General features: G+C 42.2%; 1 protein-coding gene across 2 annotated transcripts in view; it reads left to right on the top strand.

The window, feature by feature from the left end:
- Positions 1-16731, top strand: part of TRIM36 (tripartite motif containing 36) — a 28614-nt gene extending 11883 nt beyond the window's left edge. For both annotated transcript variants that reach the window (XM_040090957.2, XM_040090958.2), the window contains exons 4-10: positions 402-548; positions 2158-2253; positions 3116-3369; positions 3959-4083; positions 5538-5831; positions 6102-6399; positions 11875-16731. In XM_040090957.2, coding sequence (XP_039946891.1) covers positions 402-548; positions 2158-2253; positions 3116-3369; positions 3959-4083; positions 5538-5831; positions 6102-6399; positions 11875-12229 — 1569 coding nt within the window. In that variant the 3' untranslated portion in view covers positions 12230-16731. The remainder of the gene's footprint in view (positions 1-401; positions 549-2157; positions 2254-3115; positions 3370-3958; positions 4084-5537; positions 5832-6101; positions 6400-11874) is intronic.
- Positions 16732-17385: the final 654 nt, after the last annotated feature.

Below are 17385 nucleotides of genomic sequence, written 5' to 3'. Positions count from 1 at the left end.
TGCTGGCATGAGCATGGTTAAGATTGACAGGCTGGGTGTGTTATGTATTGCATTTACATCTCTGAGCAGGAGTGTAGGGTGCTGGAGGCATTGCAAACAACACATGGGCAGGGTTTAGCAAAAGATTGATTGCTATATGGAGGCTACACAGACACTGCTAGAGGTTTACTTACTGTAAACCTTGTGAAACTGTGTGTGTTCATCTGCCTGCTTTCAATGGCATTGGCAGATATAAAAGGTAAACTGACAGATAAACTGACTATAAAAAGTTCACTGATGGAATCACATGCTGCTTTGGGTTGATTGGGTGTTTTGATTTTTTATTGAGAACCTCCATTTTTGGAAGTACACCAGTATCGTCTCTGCTCTTTTTTATTTTTTTATTTTTTTCTTCCCCACAGATTTTGATGTGTCCAGAACATGAAATGGAGAGAGTAAACATGTACTGTGAAATCTGCAGAAGGCCTGTTTGTCATCTTTGCAAACTGGGTGGAGGTCATGCAAACCATAGAGTGACAACCATGAGCACTGCCTACAAAACCCTTAAGGTAAAAGAAAATATCATTGGACCTGGCCTTAAGAAGGGAAAGAGTACTTTTGATGTGAGGGCAAACTCCCACTGGATGGAAGCCAGGATGTGTGTTTAGGAGACCCTGAACTAGCCTTGAGGCCTGTTGCCTGTTGTGCAACATTGATTAATGTATATATTAATGTAATATAGGGCATGTTTTAGAAACTAAACTCTGTTTGCTGTAATGCTTGAGAAACATAACCCCTGAAATGTGCTGTCGTCTTATTTCAGCTAATTGTACAGCAATACAGACAGTGCAGAAGGTTTAAGCAGTTAATCAACTTTACAATCAACTTTTAATATAAGTGTTCAGGTAGCTTGTGGTAGAGAAGCTTGAGAAGCACTTCTAAAAAATATGCATCTGAAGTATCTGTTGATATCTTTGTATGTATCTTTGTATGATTCTTAAGCTGCAATAGCTGTTAATTTCCTGAGCAAAGCACAACAGAGAAGACTTGCAAACATCAATTTGTTTTTAGAGGGCACCTACCTCCTCTTCTTCCTTTTCTTCCTCTCTTGCTGTGAGGAGGGAAAAAAAAGGAAAAGAAAAGACCAGATTAGCCTGTCTTGTGGTGTTTGGCCTTCTCACCAGTTTGCAAGGCTTTTCCTGCTAACTCTTGCAGCTAAGGAGGCACAGAGAGAAATCTGTGATTTGAACAACTAATTTTTCTAGCAACTCTTACTAGAAATGAGTTAGAAATGAGTTAGAAGCCTCTTTTTCCCAGTCTAAGAGAGGGTGATTCCAGGGTGATTGGGAGCTTGCTGACACTGTTACCTCTGATCCTTAGAGCCAGTGCCACCAGTCGCACTCACAGTTTTTTTGCAGTCACTTCAGGTCACCAAACAATTCTCCACATGACTGCTGCTCATAACTGGCATCACTCTGTTGTCCTTGTGGCTAGATAAACTGAGGCCTAGCTGGATGACCTGCTTCTGCTGGTTGTCACTTCGTGTGAAATGCCTTGTTTTTGTGTTGGAATGCCTGGCTCTTTCCTGCTCCAAGATCAGGGTGAATAAAACTCAGGAAATGTTGTTTTTGAAGTCTCACTCTGAAATTTATTATCCTTATCTATTACAAACTAACAAGATGTGAGCTCTCTCTATCAAGTCGAGAAAGTGAGCTAAGATGGTGTCTACACAAGGCTATTTAAGTCCCAATTATCCAATAAACAGTTGACATCTATATTATTTATGTTTCTAATCCAATTATGATCACCTGAAACCTGCGGTGCGGACTTCTTTCACCCAATTACAGAGAATCACCCGGATTCATGAAGAAGAAGGAAGAAGAAGGAAGAAGAAGGTGCAAAAAGACAACTAATCCACATCCAAAGTTCTCCATCTTGGCTCCCATATATCACCATACACTAAAATCCCAAATCTAAGTTTTTTACCCTGTGAGATCACACAATGCTATCCAAGCTACATAATCCCATGATCCCAGTACTATCACTCATCTTTGAAAGTCTGTTTTAAGGCCTCAGGTCAAATGCAGTGCTTCCTTCAAGTTCTGTGCCAGTCAGCCCAGGGAGTACAAAATTCTCAGCATCTAGAGTTCCCACATCCTTGCTGTTTTACTTCAACAGGAGAAGCTTTCAAAAGATATTGAGTACCTCATCAGTAAGGAGAGCCAAGTGAAAGCTCACATCACACAGCTGGATCTGCTGCTGAAAGAAACAGAGGTGAGAGTCTGGGGTTGGCTGTTGCAGAAAGGAGGGAATCAAAACTGTTTTCAGTTAAATGTTTCAAACTTCCTGTTTTTCAGTTAAGTAGTAAAACAATTTTTGAACAGTTTATGATAGTACTGAGTCACATACAGTAAGACCTAGTCCTGCCAATATGGGAAGCAGACAGAGGGAAGTTCATTTTTGGGTGCTGCTGTAAATTTAAAGGAAATAAAGCTTACTTGATACCTTAACCAAGAGTGGGTTAAACATAGGGCATTTGTATATTTATGATGGTGCACTATTTATGCTGCCTTTTTACCTTGAGAATGCCAGAATTAAGGACAAAATCTCCCTGCAGAAGAGTCACATACAAGCTGAAAAATATGAAGGCAGAAATTGCAGAAGCTCTTGGTACTGGTGTATCATGATTACAGATTGCCTCTGTGTTTTGCAGTTCCTTTTATCCAGGGCAGTAGTCAGGAGTGGCACTGTGATTCAGAGGGTGCGCATGAGAAGCTGGACTGGACCTTCAGTTCAGGGAGACTGGAGAAGGTGGAAGAGCATCTAGTTCTTTGGCATGAAGACTTCAGAAACTGACATGTTTTTACAGTGCTTTTTCGTGACCTGTCTAGATAAATGGTGTAATCAGAGGAATACTTTCCTGTTCTTCATTCTCTGTTAAAGACAGCAAATGCTGAGTAGCTTGGGTGGTGTGCAGATCTTATTTTCGGTGATGAATAGCATCACAAAGCTCGTTAGTCTTGTCTGTCAAATGGATGACTAGATCACTGTGATATCTTGAACAATGTTAAGTATGTTTCTGTACAGAGCCACAGTGACATAGAATCTGTCTGAAATGTCTTTTGTTTGCTTCTAGTGCAACAGTGAAAGGGCTAAACAAGAAGCATCTCAGAGTTTTGAGAAATTATATCATGTCCTGGAAGAGAAGAAATCTGCAGCTCTTAGGGCAATTGAAACTTCTAAGAATATAAGGCTGGAAAAATTGCAAACACAAGTGGAAGAATATCAAGGGCTCCTGGAAAATAATGGCCTTGTAGGCTATGCTCAGGAAGTGCTTAAAGAAACTGATCCCTCCTGTTTTGTTCAAACAGCAAAACAACTTCATGTCAGGTATCTTAAATATCTTCTGTTGGAGGTGCAGCTACTGTTCCAAGATGTCTGTGTGGTTGTAATCTTGGGAGATGGTAGCGGTCATGCTCAGTTGGAATTCCTGCATTAGAGCGTGCGTTAGGAAACAACACTCTGGAGTGCTCTTGTCCTGCCACAATGCCTAGCCTTGTTCAGTGAGATGCCAGTGGAAGGGATAGTTTGTTTAGCTCCCTGACAAATTCCTTGTCCCAGAGATTTTATCAGGTATTTGCAAGTTAATCTAACAGGTTTCTTCTGGCTTTAAGCTCTTTGATCTTTAGTTTTCTACTAGCTCACATCAGTTTTATTCTTTGAACATAATGCTCCAAACTATTTAAACGCTTTGCCAACTGAATGACTACTTGTTCATTATCTTTACACTGATGTACAAAAGGCCTTTAAATTTTGCATTTTGAGAATCTTTCTAGAGAGACAGAAATTTCTGGGAGACATCAGTAAGTACATGAAAGCAGAACTTTTTTTTAAAGCAAAACCTATCATTTCTACTTTAAGTAATGTCCAGCTTGAATTGCCTTTTTTCTCTTGTGCTATCCCACTTCTGTGTTTTCAGAATCCAAAAAGCTACTGAGTCTCTGAGGAGCTTTAGGCCAGCAGCTGAAACCACTTTTGAAGACTTTGTGGTGGACACTGCCAAGCAAGAAGACATCCTTGGTGACTTGTCTTTCCATTCCAATGGTAAATTCTGAGAGCTTTAGGTCTTTCTCAGGTTTTGGCTTTAAGGGCTTCTCTGGAGAAAGGCAAAACTTGCATAGGGCAGCAGTTGCAGAGCTCAGTGTTGTAACTTGCATTTTTCCTTCTGTCTTCACAATTCAAAAAGCATTACCTGGCAACAGTGTTAGTTTCAGCTTTCATAAAAAAGCTAAAATGACATTGCCTTCAGCACCAGTTTGCTCTGGCTTCCAAAATATTGTAGTTACATCACGCTCAGTCTTTCTAAAAGCTTTTTATTGCATGATAGAAAGTAATAGTTTTTAAAGCTGCCAGCAAGAAAAATACTCAAGCCTTTCAAAGTAAAAACAGAAAACGGGATTTATTTAAGTGTATGAACAGAGAACCATCCTCATCTACTCCTTTTAACTGAGAGTCAGATTCCCCCCTGTCCTGGTTTAGGGACAAATTTGGGAGAAAACCCCTGAATAGGATCCCTTGGGGAAGCAAATCCAAGTGGCCCCTCCCGCCAACCTGTCCAGTAAAAAACTTCTTTGGACAAAAGTGGAAAAAAATATTTTACTTAACAAAGTGCATACAAGTGCAAAGAATGAATAATATGAAACAATAAAACCTCTCGTTCTGAAGTGAGATGGCAAATTGAGAAAGTCCTTGCCATGGATGTAGCTCAGCTCTCTCTCAGTCTCTCCTCAGTCCCAGTCTCTCCGGCGCTGCTGGAAAATGCCGAGGTCCAGGCCCCGGTGGGCCGCAGGTGCAGCCCCCAGTGCTCCCCTGGGTTTTCAGTCCAGAGCAGGTTTAAACAGTTCCAAGAAAAAGGAAAAAAAAAGCAGTCCAGGGAAATTCTCTGCCCTAGCTAGCTGAAATTAACTAAAAGTAAAAAAAAAAAGATCTCTGTCCTGCAGTCTCTCTAAGCCTCTGCCGAACACCCCGTCCGCAGCAGAATGTGGAGGAGTCAGGCAGTTTTCTCAAAACAAACTCCGCGCTTCTCCTTGCTCTTAGAACCAGTCTTAAAGGCACAGGACTCAATATACAGCACAAACAGAACAGACGATTGGGGATACAAACATCATAAAGTTACCCTAGGACACCCCTTTTAAAAGTTCTGTAGCTCAACAAAGGGCTTGTGTCTTGGTTTAAGAGAGTTTTAAGAGGTGGATGCTTTAAAATGAGTTTCCTCACAATATAGTTTTAATCAATCCCCTTCCACCAATAAGGAAAAACAAATATGAGTTGATAGAAGTGAAAAAAAACCCAAAAAACAAAAAACCAGTTTACTTAAAAAACTAAAATAGCAACAGGGCAAAAATAACAGTAATAGTCCCTGGTTACAAAATGGCTGAAATCTCACAGGGGCACAGATAGATGTGGAATACAGTAACATTTTGGGTTACCCATGACTGGTTGTATGGTTAACTCCAAAACAAATTATATCTGAATTTCAGAGTTTTTTTTCCCTCCAGGTCTAGAAATACCAGAAATTAATGAAGAGCAGAGCAGAATGTACAACAAAGCTCTGATCAGCTGGGAATGCCCTGGGAAGACAGATTCAGCTGATATCTATGTTCTTGAGTATCATAAGCTTAATAAAGAAGAGGAGAGTGTGACATGGCAGAAGACTGAAGTTTGTGGCAAGACCAAAGTATTATCTGATCTTGATGATGACAGCAGCTATGCCTTTAGAGTTCGAGGATACAAAGGGTCCATCTGCAGCCCTTGGAGCCGAGAAGTTATAATGCGTACTCCTCCAGCTCCAGGTATGGGGTTTTCTTATGTCTGTCAGCGTTAAGAGCTGAAGGTGGTAGATCCCAGTAGATCCCAGATGTTTCCTATGCTGTTACCAGCTTCATAAATGTTTAGAAACGCTGTTAAGCAGGTAACATACAGACACTGTTAGACTGCATGATATTCCTGGTAGCCTTTAAAAGTGGCAAATTCTAATGCCAGTATGGCTTAAAATGTAGTTTATAAGCACAGAAGGCCAAATACATAACTAAGCAGAATTTTTGGGGGATACTGTTTTTCAGTTTTCAATTTTCTTTTTGATGACAAATGTGGGTACAACAATGAACATCTCCAGCTGAACCCAAGAAGAACCTCTGTGGAAAGTAGAGCTGGATTTCCTCTGCTTCTGGGATCTGAGCGCTTGCAAGCTGGATGCTATACAACCCTGGATTACATCATTGGTGACACTGGGATTGCCAAAGGGAAGCACTTCTGGGCTTTTAATGTGGAAGCCTATTCATATCTGGTGAAAGTGGGAGTTGTTCCTAGCAACAAGATACAGAAATTATTCCACAATACCCATGATGTGACCAGTCCAAGGTAAATTGCATACTCTTGCTTTAATGTTTTACGTAAGGAGATGGCTTTTTAAAAAAGTAAATTAAGAGCAAGTCTGATCTCAGTTAGTATGCAAGGTGAACCTAACCAGTGAAAAGTTGGAAGGATATGGTGTAAGCAGGTTGTCCCATTCATCCCTTACTATTAGCAGAAAGATGTCCTTATTATCCAGAGTCCTATTCTCTTTCTTTTTGGGAAAGAAGTCAGGTTACTGTAGATGCCAAGGAATGTTAGTTAAAGCAAAAAGGTTAAAAATAAGCGTAAGTTTTAAGATGGAAACAATGCTTAATTATCAGTAGTACGCTCTGCCTTAATTCCCTTTGCATACAAGGTTTGTCAGCCTTTCAGAGGAACAGTGTTCACTGTACATATTTGTGTGGTTTTGCAGGAGCCGTGTTACAGAATCCATCACGGACAGATTCCAAGTCACTGGCTTGCCCCAGGCTACATGATTACATACTGTGTTGGAGTGCTACTGAGCACAAGCCAAAGTACAGTGGACAAACCAGTAAAAAGATTCCCATCTCACAACTACAGTTGTAGCAAGCCTGGATGTGTGTAGGAACTGCAGGCAGGGAGGCTATCTCCTGGAGACTCTTTTTCTGAAATCTAACAAATGTTTGGCTTCCTCCTGTATAACACATGGAAAATGTGTCAGCACGATCTTGAGTTGCTTAAAGCCAGATGCTCCATCCCAATTGCAAAGTGAGAAATTAGATCTAAATTTGCTGGTTTCTTTTTCCTTCTCCACACAGATATCTGCAAAATTTTAGCTGACACAGAAACAACTGCCCCCACAAGCATCCCTAAACTGAAATCCTAAGTAGGTGTCTTGGTTTGAAAGACAGGTATCTGCTAGGGAGGGGCAGGGTCTCTCTCTTGGAATGGAGAATTCAAATCCCTCCTCCTCCAAATAATTATAATTTAGAAAATTAAAAGAGCTTTCAGGCAGAGGTATGGGGGTAGGAATAACAGTTCTTTACTAGTAAATATAACAAGGCAAACAGCAACAACTAATGCATTAATAATAAACAGAACCAAGAATCTTGAGGGCTTTGTTTCACAAAGCCCGGGACAGTCTGATCTCTTGGGACTCCCAAGAGCACCAGTCTGGAATGGTGGAAACTCCCGTGCTGGTGGCTGGAGCAGCAGGATGTCCCGGCTGGCAGGGGGAACATTCCAGCAGGCAGGGGGTTGTCCCAGAAGGCAGGGGGGGTATGGTGCTACAGCGTAGCGCAAAGAGCAGTGCTGAAGAAGCCAGCAACTCCCAGGCAGAGCTGGCCCAGCTCCAGCAGGGCAGGCAAAGGAGCTCAGAATTCCTGGGCATACAAGCAGACGATGGTAGATCTCCCAGGACCGGACTTTCTGTTGACAGTGGACTTCTCCTGCAGCAAACAGCAGCCTGGCCTCCTCTCTCCAATCCCGAGAGAAAGAAGAGTGAAGCTGCACCTAGCTCTGTCCTTTTCCTGCCCCAAAACTCATGTCATCTTCCCCCTCCCGACTTTGGCCACCTCCTTTGTGTTGGTCAAGCACCCCTAAGCACCAGTTACTTAGTCTCTTAGCAACTTACAGGGAAAAATTCTATAAGTAAAAAAGGGAACAAACCTACCCCCAGCAGTAGGGAATGTCTGTACTGAAGAATGTATGCTTCTCCACGTGTCTTTATCTGGGGATAGAGGTGAAGGAAGCATGTTGACTGACCAAATATGTCCGCAGACTTTTCAGTAACCATCTGGGAAACTGTTCAGGAAAGTCTTCAGACAGAACACTTTAAAAAAAGCCCCCAATCTTAAACCACTAGAACATTTCCTTTTGTTTTGTGAATTTTACAGATACTGTAACATGGCAGCATCATGGAAAACTCACAGGCCATGTTCTTGTGTGTAAGGATTGGTCATATTTGCTAAGTTACTTCTCAAGTTAACTAATTTACTGTACCTGTATTTTTGTTGCCTAGCAGAAGTACATTTAGATAAATCCACTCCTTAGTAAGGCCTTCTGTGGTCTTATCCTTATTGGATGAGGATATCAGCTGTTAGTAATTGTTTGAAGTAACCCAAGTGAGTCTGTTCCACCTACTAAATGCAGCTTCCTTCCTGGCTTAAGTATGTATCACTGATGTAAGTAAAGGTTGGTGGGATGAGTGCTGTGACTGGAGTGCCCTGTTGGTTACAGGCTTTTCAGAGGGACAGGCAGGACAGATGAGGCAGGGGGTAGCATTATCTGTAACATAATGTCTGGAATGTGTATGGAGCCTGCAATTGGCAGTGTCGCCAATTGAGACAGAGTTGAGAACCTCTGGGTAAGGATTAAGGGACAAAGTGGATGTCATTGTGGGAATCTACTACAGGCCACATAGCCCAGATGAGGACACTGATGAATTATTCCTTAAAGAACTAAGGAATATCTATAGATCAAGCACCCTTGGAAAAGTGCCAGCAAATCTTCAACTCTGGACATGAGGAGAACAAACTTCAGGCTGCTCAGGGTTCTATTCTACAGTAAAGTCCCCTGGGAGATCACTGTTGAAGGTGCTGGGGTCCATCAGTGCTGGTCACTTTTTAAGCACCACCTCCTAAGGGCGCAGGAACCAGCAATTACAAAATTCGTAAGTCAAGCAGTCAGAAAGTTGGCTTGGGTGACCAGAGTTCTTCTAGAGCTAAGGCGCGCGCACACACACACACACACACACACACACACACACACAAACAAATAAACAAAAAAGGTATGGCTAACAGAAGCAAGGTTGGGCAGTGTGGGAGAAATAGAGAGACACTGCTTGTCATTTAAGGAGAAAATTCATGTGACCAAAGCCCAGCTGGAGTCAAAGCTGGCCAGAACTATGGGGGAAAATAAGATTTTTAAAAAAATATGTTAATAGAAAAAGGCAGTCAAAAATACCATTGGCCTGTTACAGGAGGAGGATGGTCACCTCACTAAGAGGGACAGAGACAAGACAGGGATGTTTCATGCTTTATTTGGTTTTCAGCACCAGTGTTGGGCTTTGGGGGTCCCAGAACTTGAGTACCACAACTGTGAGAATTATAAACTCCCAGCCAATCCCAGATTTGTGCAGGATTTGCTGTTCCAGCTGATTCCCCATAAGTCTGTGGGGCTCAGTGGGATTCATCCTAGGGTACTGAGCTGGCTGATGTCATTGTGAAACCCCTCTGATGTTTCAATGGTCTTCGGAGGTGCCAGTCAACTGGAAGCTGGCAAATGTTGTCCCAGTTTTCAAGACTGGCAGTAAAGATAACTCTGGTAACTACAGGCCTGTCAGTCTCACTTCAGTGACTGGTAAATTTATGGAGAAGATTATTCTGGGAATTACTGAACAACACCTTAAGGACAATGCAGTCACCAGGGAAAAGTCCTGCTTGAAAAACTTTCTCTTTCATGACAAAGGTAACCCACGGAGCTGACAGCAGGAAGCCAGTTGGTGTAATCTCTTTTGATTTCAGTAAAGGTTTTGATACTGTCTCTCCCAGGATCCTTTTGGACAAATTGTTCAGCACATGGCTGGATAAACACATCGTGTGATGGGTGAACAACTGGCTCATGTTTGGGCACAAAGGGTTATAGTGAATGGGGTGACATGACACCAGACTGGTGACTTGTCAGTAGTGGAAGCTGGTGGATGTAATCTTTATGGATTTCATCAGAGCTTTCAATACTGTCTCTCTCACAGTATCCTTCTGTATCCAGTATCCAGTGTTCAGCTGGATAAAATACCATGCGAGGGGTGAGCAACTGGCTCAGAGGTCAAGCACAAAGGGTTACAGTGAATGGGGTGACATCAGACCAGTGGCCTGTCACTAGTGGGGTTTCACAGGGTTCCATGCTCAACTCTATGCTTTTCATCTTCTTAAATGGCTTGGACACAGGACTGCAAGGGTTCCTAAGCAAGTTCACAAATGATACAAAACTGGGAGGAGCAACTGACTCCCTCAAAGGCAGGGAGGCCCTGAAGAGAGACCTTGACAAATGAGAGGACTGGTCAGGTGCCAGCCACATGAAATTCAACAAGGAAAAGTGCTGGATTCTGCAGCTGGGATGGGGCAACCCTGGATGTACAGATAGGGAAAGGAGAGGCTGGAAAGCAGCCTCTAGAAGGGTCCCTGGGGGTCCTGGTCAATGGCAAATTGAACATGAGCTAGCAGTGCCCTAGCAGCCAGGAGGGCCATTTGTGTCCTGGGCTGTGAGAAAGAGAGTGGGGATAGCGATGAGAGATCTCTGGAGTCCAGGGCAGCTCTTGAAACATGTGGTTTATTGCATAGTTTGTGAGTACAAGAGCTTTGCTTAAGCTGCCAGCCACAGCTAAAAGCGTGTCCGAGCCAAGAGGCCTCAGTTCTTGTTACAATACATTATATTTCCTTCTGTGTTGAATATTCTAGTTTTACACTAACTAACCAGTACAAGACACAAATGCTACAGAATTTACATACAGCCTGTAGGAACTACTACATTACCATATTGCGCTACATTCCAAACCCTAAAAGCTACTTTCTAGACTCCTTTTCCCTGCCGCCTTGGCAGGGCCCCTCCCCCTTGGACCCTTGGCATCCTTTTGTCTGTTAGGGGTATTGCTCAATCAACAGGGATCTTGCCTTCAGCTAACTCAATCTCTGTCTTCCGCCCTGGCATCCTACATCTCAAAGCTTGCTTTCATTTCTATTTCACTCGTAGGTTTCATGCTGTTAGAATCTTTTGCCAAGCAATCATATTTGTAAGGTTTTCCTGCTTCATCCTCTCCAACACTGCGGGCCATCAGGCACAGCATCACAGCTGGGCAAGGGAGGGATTGTCCTGCTCTGCTCTGACCTGGGGCAGCCTCACCTCCAGTGCTGGGGGTGGTTTTGGGTGCCACAATATAAGAAGGACATTGAGTTTTTAGAGAGTGTCCAAAGGAGGACCATGAAGATTTTGAAGAGTCTGGAGGGAAAGCCTTATAAGGAGTGACTGAAGGCACTTGGCTTGCACAGCCTGGGGAAGAGGAGGTTGAGGGAAGCAGAGAGGCAGATTCTGATCTCTTCTCTTTGGTGGCCATTGACAGAACAAGGGAATGACATAAAACTGTGTCATGGGAGGCTTAGGCTGGATATTAGGAAAAGGTTTTTCACCCAGAGGGTGGTTGGGCACTGGAACAGGCTTCTCAGGGAATTGGTCATAGCACCAAGCCTGCCAGAGCTTAAGAGGTATTTGGACAATGCTCTGAGGCACATGGTGTAACTCTTGGGGTTGTCCTGTGCAGGGCCAGCACTTAGACTTAGATATTTTTTGTCGCTGACTTCTAATTTGGGATACTCTATGACTCTATGATTTTTTTTTTACCACTCAAGGGGTTTTTTTGTGATCATGTGGTGTTGCCTATCTTACAAAAATGTTTTCTCCAGTCCTGGAGACATCACTGATCCCACTTTAGCATTTGACAAAAGCACTTTTTCTTTTCTGTTCCAGATATGAGCAAGACAGCGGTCATGACAGTGGGAGTGAAGATGCCTTCTTTGACTCATCGCAGCCTTGCACGCTGGTCACTTTAGGCATGAAGAAGTTCTTTATCCCTGCTACACCTGCTGCTCCAAAGGATCCAGCAAGCAGAATCCTTCCCCTGCCATCACGCTTGGGCATTTGCCTTGACTGTGACAGAGGCAGGGTGGGGTTTTACGACGCAGGCCGCATGAAGTGCCTGTATGAATGTGAGGTGGATTGCTCTGGCTTAATGTACCCGGCGTTTGCTTTAATGGGTGGTGCAGCAGTACATCTTGAGGAAGCTGTCACAGCCAAGTACAGGGAGTATCATGATGGCATCTAGTGCAGTAATCTCTTCCTGTTGCTGTTCTGAAAGAGGAAATGAAAGCAGAAGAATTCTATCTTAGCTTTTAGTCCTGATAAATTATATTCTACCTATTCTACCTTGTGTTGCTCACAAGCCTCTGGCCTGTGATTTTTTTTAAATAAATGGTCCAGGCACTTCCTGCACCAGAGGAATTCTCCTGTCTTTCTTGTGAGCTGTGCAATGCTGTTCTCCACAGACTTTTTTTCCTGGGAGAAGCAGGGAAAAAGTCTGACTAGCAACCAAAATTTACTTTTCAGGACTAGTAACCAAAACTTACTCCTTGGGGTTGAAATCTGCCTTTTATTTAACCTAAATCCTTACATAGTCAGTTTTGTATTTAATGAACTCAAAGCTGACGGTGTTTGATTGCCATTCTCCTTTTATGAAATCTGCCTGAATGCCTCTGTGGGGTCAAATGCTTTCCAGTTAACCCCTGAGTACCAGTTGGGCCTTTCAGCACAAAATAGCATATAAAAATATATAATATAAAAGATGAAGAAATTAGAAACGGTGTTGAATGTTTAAGTTATACTTGGAATGATGAAAGTAAACTTGAATCTGATTGCATGTTGTATACCTTTAATGTGATTGTAAGTTAAAACTCAAGTTATGACAAATAATGTCATATAGTTGGTGACATAATGGTAAGTTTCTTTATTCTTCTGGGCTTTTACTATAAGCTATCTAAAAGAAAGTGCAATTGTACCTTAAATGTCAGAATCTGGAGTCAAAAATCAGAAATGTTTGCATGTGTGAATAATAGTACCTGGTATTTAGGCAAAAGCTGTTTCTGAATTGCTGTCATGAGTAATCATATGTGAATTAAAAAAAAAAAAAACAAAAATAGGTATTTCTTTTAATACTTGCTTTTATAGGTGAGTTTTTTTAATCTAGTAGCAGCTTGGATTTTTCTTAGTAAGAACATTAAAAATGCACTGGTTAAGTTTTACGACCTAATTTCTGCCTTAAAGGATGTCTCCCTTCAAATTTCAGTTCCTCTAATGTAAAAATTGTATCACATAGTAGTTTTTCACAGAATCACAGAACCATGGGAACAGCTTGAGTTGGAAGGGACCTTTGAAGACCATCTAGTTCCAGCCGCCCTTGTCAAGGGCAGGGACATCTTCCACTAGACCAGGTTGCTCAAAGCTGCATCCAACCTAACCTTGAACACTTCCAGGGATAGGGCTTCCACAGCTCCTCAGGGAAACCTTCTCCAATGTCTCACCACACTTATTGTTAGAAATTTCTTCCTTATATCCAATCTAAATCTGTCGTCATTTAGTTTAAAACCATTGCTCTTTGTCCTGTCTCTCCAGGCCTTGGTAAAAAGTCTGTCTCCATCTTTCTTTTAAATCCTTTTAATGTATTAAAAGGCCATAATAAGGTCTCTCTGGAGCCTTCTTCATGCTGAACAACTCCATCTCTCACATCGTCTTCACAGGAGAAGTATTCCAGCCTCTGACAATTTTTGTGCCTATCCTCTGGAACCACTCTGTACTGGGGGCCCCAGAGCTGAACACAGTATTCCAGGTGGGGGGTCTTGGTAGAGCAGAGTGAGAGAATTATCTTCCTTGCCCTGATGGCCACCAGGCAGCTCAGGATGCTTTCTGTGCTGCAAGCACACATTGCTGGCTCATGGCCAATTTTTCATCGATCAGGATGCCCAAGTCCTTTCCTGCAGAACTGTTCTCCATCCCTCAGTCTGTATTGGTGGTGGGGATTACCTGGATCCAGGTGCAGGACCTTGTGCTTGGTCTTGGGGAACCTCATGAGATCCACATCAACACCGGTGCCAGCACAAACCTTTGAGGTCTCATTACTGGTTTCTGCTTGGATATTGAGCTGTTGACTGGGATTCTTTGGGTGAAGCTATCTAGCCAATTCCTTACTCAATGAACAGTCCATCCACTTAAACCCTTCTCTTCCAAGTTTAGAAGTAAGAATGTTGTGGAGGATCTTATCAAAGGCCTTACAGAAGTCCAGGTACATGGTATCTCTTAGCTCTTTCCTTATCCACTGGTGCGGTCACTTGGTCACAAAACACCAGTAGGTGAGTCAGGCAGTGCTTGCCCTTGGTGAACTCATCTGGCTATCCCTGATCACTTTCTTGTCTTCCATAAGTTTTGACCTTTCTTCCAGGAGGATCTGTTACATGATCTTATTGGGAATGAAGGTGGACTGCCTCTCTTTATAGAAACGGACGTATAAAAGAAAAGTAGGGTGCATGCGCTGTTGACTTGTGGAAAAATAAGGATCTAAAGTGAAGGATGTTTCTAATAAGTACTTGGTGCTTTCTGATTTGGGGATATGCTTTCTAATTTGGGGATATGCTTTCTAATTTGGGGATAGTGTTGCATCTTGACGAATGTGTGTGAAGTATGCTTACTAAGTACACATATACTGCTGTAGAGCTGTGAAATAGGATCTGAAAATCACAGTGCAGTTAAGTGTATTAAGGTCATAATGCAAAACTTCTGTGGGTTTTGCTGTCTGAACTGTTGTACTTATCTGGCCTAGAGTCCACCTCTCACAGTGTCTTCTCTCCTAAGCCTCTGACTGTGGCCACTGTTAGAAAAAAACTGTCAGAAACGGTTGTCTCCATGAGCATGACAGCCATTTTGGGGCTAAAAAGGCCCAGCAAAGGCAACTTCTTCTCTGGATCTCACCTGCAATATTTCTGTCTTGACAAGGCTGTATGGAAGTGCACTCCACAGATTCAGTGTGAGTTGTGTGAGAAACACTGTCCCAGCAGCAGGTGTTAAGTATGGGGTATCTTTTGGAATTTTTCCTGCAGGAGAAAAGACAAACTGTCTCTTACTAGTAAGCCTTTTGGTAATTTCTTCTGTTTTAGATGGTTATCATTATAGCCTTTCGTTTCTGTCATTCCTTCTTTTTCATCTTCCCTCTTACTGGATTGAAGCAATTGCTCTCTTCATGCCTGCTGAGGCTGACTGAACAGTCTGTCCATAAGATACTCCGTTGCTGTGAAGGATGACAAAGTCTTGTGGTTTTGTTCTTCGTGTAGTCCTAAAACCATACTTGCCTTTTTTTGGTTGATACCCAATAGTAGGCTCGTGATGAAGCTTCTTCTGCAGTGTTTTTCATGCAGTCCTGATGGTTAGCTGTGCATGCAGGGTTTTCCCCACCTGGTGTGCTGTTTTCCATTTGTTTATGTTGATAATGCTTGTTTAACCTACTCACTAAGTTCTGACAGCCTTCTGCAGCTCTTCAGTCACTTCCAGACTTGGATGTTCCTGAGTAGCTTCATTGGTAACACAAACATGCCCATGTTTTTGTTTGTTTGCTTTTCCAGGTCTTGGAGCAAACTAGGTTGTAGTGATACTCAGCAAATCTCTCTGCTGTTAAGATTTTTTTTGTTCCTTCCACTTTTTTTTTCCCCCTCTAATATTTATTAAACCACAAGTCAAGTGCTGAAAATTCTTATATTAGTATACTCTTGTTGAGTAGGTGAGTCACAATCTTGCATGTGAATGCAGCAATCAGACAGAGCCAGGAGAAAGGATTCTCACTTCAGTAGCTGTGACTTCTCCCCTTGTATAACTGGCAATGAACAGTTCATCTACCAAACCGAGTATCAGCTTAAAGCCGTAGGTTGTAGGGCTGAACTTCCTTTTCCAGACCAAATCTCCTTCCACAGACTAATGTTTCATTTTTGATTCTTCTGTTTCAGAAACTGGTTGAAATTAGAGGGCTTATGTCATGGTTAGCACTCCACATTTCCACACTTGGATTTTTTTATAAGCATCTGGATTGGTATCACCTGACATTTTGTTAGTTTATAGAAATATTTGTAAATGGAACACTCTATTGCAGATATGAAAACAGTGTCTCAGACTCATTGGTCTAAAAAAAATGTTGGTTTGAGACTATAGAAGTAAGAAAATAAAAATGTAGGGGCTTTTTTCTACGAGAGTTTCAAATTCATTTAACATATGTTCTGCTATGCAATTACTTACTCTACTGGACAGAACCAATGCTACTTTAAACATTATCTACCTTTTGATATATCTGTTTGTATTTATCTCATTCTGAGTTTAAAAATTGATTTGGTTTTGCGGTTTTACTTGAATACTTAGTATGCATTCCAGACAGTACTCTGGTGCTTACTCCAGCTTACTAAATAAAAAAACACGCTGTCAAGAGGCACTAACAACACTCTGTGATTTTTTTCTACTACCATGGAAGTGTCAACTTTCAGAAATACAGTTCAGCAGTAGTTGCCTATCCAGATAATTATTTTTTCAAGTTTCTCCCTATGAAACAGCACTTTACAATGTAGACTAAGCTAAAAATGGTGTGGTATTGTGTGGATCTTTGTGCAATATAGCTGTTTGGTGACTATGGTGTGACTTGCAAAGCTTCATACAGGTGTGAATCATGTACACACTTTTTAGATACCTAAAGCTTTAACAGAAAGGCCTTGTTTGAAAATATTCTGAAATGTAAAAATGATGTCTTGGGTTTTTTAATAAAAGCTGAAATACAGTATCTTAGTCATTCACATTATTACGTCCCATTTCCTAAGTATCCTGGTTGAAATAATTTTTCCTACAGAGCATGACAGTAGGTGACTTGTGAGGAGAAAGCACTGCTTTGGTTCTCCAGTGTGCTTTTATACCAGTACCTATGATTTTAGGACTAAAGAGTTGTTTGACTGCTAGGCTTTTACTTAAGATGCTGATGTTGGGAACTTGACTGTCTGAGCCTCCCTCCCTAATCAGAGGAGGAAAATGTGCATCCAGAGTGAACTTGGCTCTTGGGCATTTTCAAGGGAACCTACCCATTCCCTAACAGAGGAATCAGATGGTGCTTAGCTCTCCAACCTGAACAGGTCTGCCAAAAGACCTCAGGTTGGATGGGCCTGCTTGGCTCTTCAGTTCTGAAAATTGGTGCCACTGCTTAAATCTGCATTCCTTTGTTTCATTCAGTGTTTACATTTGTTGGTGCTGTTGTTTGCTGGGTGTTTTAAAATACCAGCTTACTGTGGTTGCTGCCTTCAGGCCAGATGTGTGTGCACATGCAAGCAAGAGAGGCTGTATCCATGGGGAATCTCCCGTGAGCTGTGCCAGTGCAGTTAAAGCAGCCAATATGTGGATGTGTATGCTTTA

The sequence above is a fragment of the Hirundo rustica genome, chromosome Z, assembly GCF_015227805.2.
Source record: "Hirundo rustica isolate bHirRus1 chromosome Z, bHirRus1.pri.v3, whole genome shotgun sequence".
Taxonomy (NCBI): domain Eukaryota; kingdom Metazoa; phylum Chordata; class Aves; order Passeriformes; family Hirundinidae; genus Hirundo; species Hirundo rustica.
Note: the sequence above shows the minus strand (reverse complement) of the source record. Positions and strands in the feature narration are given on the sequence as shown.